Consider the following 5177-nt stretch of genomic DNA (forward strand, 5'->3'; position numbering starts at 1 on the left):
TGGAATTTTATTGCAAGTAGATGGACCCATCGTTTAGCATACCGATCGTCTTAGAATTAAATTATGAGTCGATTTAGCGATGTCCGTCTGTCTGTCTTTTCATGTATTTTTGTGTGCAAAGTACAGCTCGCAATTTAAGTCTGATCGTCTTGAATTTAAGCGTAGAGTCTTATTTCGGCCCAAAGAAAATCGCTATTGATAGTTATCACCGATTTGGTGATAATTGGCGTATGTATAAACCGATCTTCTTCAAATTGCACTCTTACGACCAGGGAGGGCAAAATTTTACTACGAGTTACATAAAATTTTGCAAAAATAGTAGAATTAACATTCTAACTATGCATGCCAAATTTGGTCAAAAACGGTTCAGATTTAAATATAGCTCCCATATATTTTTTCGCCCGATATTGGTTTAATAAGCCGCAAAGGCCAGAGTTCACAAGTTTGCACAATTAATAATATCGTCAAGTGTGCCACATTTGGTTAAAATCGGTTCATATTTAGATATATCTCCCATAACCGGAATATCCCCATAGACCCATTGATTACCAATATAGAATCTGTGTCTGTATTATACAATGACGTTATAATAGCTGGTGATTTCAACAGTAATATACTAACAGAGTCCCAACTAACTGATGCCATGAAATCTATGAATCTTTTGCCTGTAAATGTCCACATTCCTACACATCACATAACTACGTCAAGCTCATTATTAGATTTAATTTTTGTTAACAAAAAAGACAAAATATTAAATTATGATCAACTGAATGGGTCTGGATTCTCGAGACATGATATACTCTTCCTGAAATACAATGTTGCTAGCCCGAATACGGTTGAGAAAATCTCTTATCGGGCTTTCAACAAAATTAACTACCATTCTCTGGAAACTGACATCATTCAAACAAACTGGGACGAAATTTATTATCATATAACAGTTGATGATAAGTTAAAATGTTTAACAAACAACATACAGAAACTATATGACCGACATGTCCCCCTCATCACAAAGGTTGTGAGGCATAATATGAGACCTTGGTTTTCGAATGAAGCTAAGCAACTTATTCAACAACGGGATTATTTATACAAGCAGTGGAAAAGGTATAAAACTTCATCTCTTCATTTGCAGTACAAATCGGCCAAAAGGGCAGTGGTGGCCAAAATAAACTGTGATAAAAAGTCTTATTACCTAAATAGATTTACAAGTGCTGTTGGCGCAAAAGGAACCTGGCGAGAGATACGTAACATTGGGGCTATGGAAACGACACAAAGCTTAAACGATATAGATGTCGAACAGCTAAATTATCAGTTTACTAATATAAATGTGCCAGATATTGAAACCAATTTTTACAATGGTGACAATACAACAAACTACTGTAGAAATGAATTTAATTTCCAATGCGTTCTCGAGAGTGATGTGTACGCAAATATCATGAGAATTAAATCAAATTCAACTGGGTGTGATGATTTAAGCCCAAAATTCATTAAGCTTATATTGCCATCCATATTAAGACATGTAACGCATTTATTGAACCACATAATAACCACAAGATGTTTTCCCAAAGAATGGAAATGTGCAAAAATTATTCCCATACCTAAATCTAATACTGAATACAGGCCAATAGCCATACTGCCATTCTTATCTAAAGTATTAGAAAGAATACTACATTGTCAAATATTTGAATTCATCTGTCATCATAAACTTCTAACTGATCATCAATCCGGGTTTCGACCAAAAAATAGCTGTGTCACAGCCCTACTAGAAGTCATAGAATCAATACGTGAAGGTCTGGACAAGAATCAAGTATCTATATTGGTTCTATTAGATCATTCTAAAGCTTTTGACAGTGTCCACCACCCTACACTTTGCCAAAAACTAGCGAATATGTTTAACTTTTCTGCTATTTCAATCGAACTGATGGAATCATATTTATGCGGCAGATATCAATACACTGTTCAAGGTGATCGATGTTCATCTTGCATTGCGACAGGAAAGGGTGTACCTCAAGGTTCGATACTTGGACCGTTACTATATACAATGTATTCGAATGACCTCCCACAACAAGTGCAACATTCTAACATTAGGATGTATGCAGATGATGTCCAACTGTACGCTTCATGTGATATTACTTTTCTAAATGATTATGTGGCAAAAATTTCTGATGACCTTAGCAGTATACACCGATGGGCAAAAGGAAATGGATTAAGTCTTAACCCAAAGAAGTCCAAGATGATATTAATACGCAAACGTAGTCTTAACGTCGGGGAGTTTAATATTTTCTTGGCAGGGGAAAGAATTGAATCAGTTAATAAAGCAAAAAATCTTGGAATAATATTTAATGAGTTTTTGGATTGGACTGACCACATAAGTGTAGTGTGTGGCAAAATATATGGAATGCTTCGTAATCTCTGGGCTACCTTTACATTTACACCATTCAATATCAGAATGCTTTTGGCCAAATCTTACTTAATACCGACCCTATTATATGGCTGCGAAATTTTTGCTGGCTGCAATACTCAGGATTTTAAGAAACTGAAAACAACATTTAATAGTATAACTCGTTATGTTTTTGGTCTGAAACGATTTGACCGAGTTTCACCATACAATAGTCAAGTTCTCAAAATGCCATTTGACAAATATTTGATATTTAGAACTGTTACATTCCTACATAAGATTATCGTAACAATGGAACCAACACATATTTATAATCATCTAACATTCTGCAGATCTAACAGAGGACGCAACATATGCCAGATTCCCCATAGATCAACGATATCAGAAAGACAATTTATAATACGAGCAATACGTCTCTGGAACCAAGTACCTAATGATATCCAAACAATCCACAACACTGGAAAATTTAAACGTCATTTAGTTAATTTTTATTTAAATAACAATTAAATAATTAAATATTATTGCAGTAATATTTTAATATTCAATATTTTCATTTATTTAAATCTACATTTAATTTTTTATTATTTTTTTTATGTATCAAAATTGTATGTATTCAAAATGCTTAATATTGTTATTTAAATGCTTATTTGTATACTCTTATATAATAGTTCTACATTTGCTTTCCGCACTTATAACTCTTCCCTAGTTAACAAAAATGATTCTAGTGCAAAGTTATAAGACATATGTCTTAATGCACTAGGAAGATTCAATGAATAAATAAATAAATAAATAAATAAATATATGTTTCGCCCAATTTAGCTGCATATGACCACCTCAGGCAAAAGTTTCACACACCGATTTACTTGAAATTTTTGCACTGAGAGTATAATTAGCATTCTACCAATATGTACCAAATTTGGTTCAAATAGCTCCCATATATATGTACATCTGATTTGGGGAAATATGATATGATATTCTGCTTGCAGTACTGGTTAACATAAACAAATTTTAATTTATTCGTTTTTTTTTTCAGCATTTTCCTTCATGTGTTAGCAAAGTTCTTCAAATACAATCAAATTCAGACTCGACTTCAAGTAGAAATTATGCTATGTTTCAAGTAAAAAACATATTTAAAATAAAATATTGAAAAGCATCTCCTATTTCTAAATGGCTTTTTACTTTGAAGTCAAGATACAAAAAGTCATCAAATTTAAAGACGATTTCTTTAATTTTGAAGAATTTTGCAGAAAGTCTAGTTGACCTTAGACAAATAAAATTTTATTTCATTTAAAGATAAACATTTTGTAGTCGAGTCACCTAACTATAAGGACAAAATAACCTCATTTATGTATGTCAAATTTCATCTACATCGGTTAAGATTTAGATATAGCAACCATACACTCAAAAAAAAGTGAACCCCCAGTTTCACTAAAGCCAATTTAATTTTATTTTTGTTTATGGAATTATTATGTTTGGAGAAAGCTTCCTTTACTCTAAAAATTTTTTGCGCACGTTAGTTAAATTAACTAAACAACGGGAAAAAATTATACTCAAATGAATTCAAATGATTTACTTAATTCGTACTTCTCACAAAATAGTTCATTATTTCTTTAAATTTGCAAATTTTAAAACAAATGTGCCCATCTTGATCTTCGTATGGCACTAAAGAGATTCTTGCGATTTTGAAATCCAAATTTGTCGAAAATATTTACTTATTTTGTGATATCGTCGTCATGTCAGCGTTCGGAATACTGTTTAGTTAAATTTTCTAAATATAATCTAAATTTTCTAAAATTAATTAAAATTTTTCTTCTTGGTGGATTCGCTGTTTTTTCAGAGGATATATCGATGTCTCCATTCCAAAGAACACTAAGTCTAAAAAGTGAAGTTTACAGGAAACAAGTTCAAAGTTTTCTTTTTGGAGTTTTTCAAAAACCGTATAAAATATAAATTCACTTTTTTCTGTCTTAAAATTATATTTATTGTAGATTTTTTTTAGTATATAGAATTCAAAATAGTGATAAAAATGATGTAGACCGAACAAAGCTTTTTGCCCTTTTTGGATTGGAAATTGTTAGAACTTTAGTCACAGGCTACGTACAATAATGGTTAATAACATATTGTACTTTTCCAATAAATTCGAACTTTTGACAGGATTCAATTCGCATCAATTCGAATAAAAAACAACGAACTCCATCCAAAAATGCTAAGTCGATTTACCGTACTCTGGAATGAGGGCATCGATATGTCTTTCCGATTTAAGGAAATAGGGCCAGAATACCCACATTTTACACACAATTTGAGTGATGATTTCCCCATATTTTAGCCATATGCTACTCGCTGTAATGACAGACCACAGTATTGTTAAGATTTATAAAGGGCTCCAACTTGTATAAATGTCGAGATCTAGCCTGTAACGGAGGATTGAATTTGCATTGTGTTTTCTCCCAGGGCGTTAAATTTTAAGTCTAGAGATTTTGTAGAAATATAAAAAAGTTGTCCAAACCAGTTAAGATTTAAATACATGTAAATGTATGAGCCTTTATATATCTCCCAACAAAAATTGAGGGACCTAGCATGGTATCAAAAATTCTACTTTACAAAATGGGAAAATAAGTTTCGTTTGGAGTGTAAAACTTTACATGCCATAAAGGCACTAATTTCGCGTAAAATTGTTCTATGACAGTATTAATATGATCTAGGTTAAACGAGATTCTTAACTCGTCTCAGTAGTTCAATCTTCTGACTATCTATGATTAAATCAAAATTTAGTGTAATATTA

General features: G+C 31.9%; 1 protein-coding gene across 1 annotated transcript; it reads left to right on the top strand.

The window, feature by feature from the left end:
- The first annotated feature begins 643 nt into the window (after positions 1-643).
- On the top strand, positions 644-2795 carry LOC142231474 (uncharacterized). Its single transcript, XM_075302084.1, has 2 exons — positions 644-2249; positions 2728-2795. The coding sequence occupies exons 1-2, from the start codon at positions 644-646 to the stop codon at positions 2793-2795; spliced, it is 1674 nt and encodes a 557-aa protein (XP_075158199.1).
- Positions 2796-5177: the final 2382 nt, after the last annotated feature.

The sequence above is a fragment of the Haematobia irritans genome, chromosome 1, assembly GCF_050003625.1.
Source record: "Haematobia irritans isolate KBUSLIRL chromosome 1, ASM5000362v1, whole genome shotgun sequence".
NCBI classification, from domain to species: domain Eukaryota; kingdom Metazoa; phylum Arthropoda; class Insecta; order Diptera; family Muscidae; genus Haematobia; species Haematobia irritans.

Coding starts and splice junctions, on each gene's coding strand:
- LOC142231474 (XM_075302084.1), top strand. CDS start 644: ATGAAATCTATGAATCTTTTGCCTGTAAATGTCCACATTCCTACACAT. Junction 2,250..2,727: donor GATGATATTAATACGCAAAC/GTAGTCTTAACG, acceptor AACATTCTGCAG/ATCTAACAGAGGACGCAACA.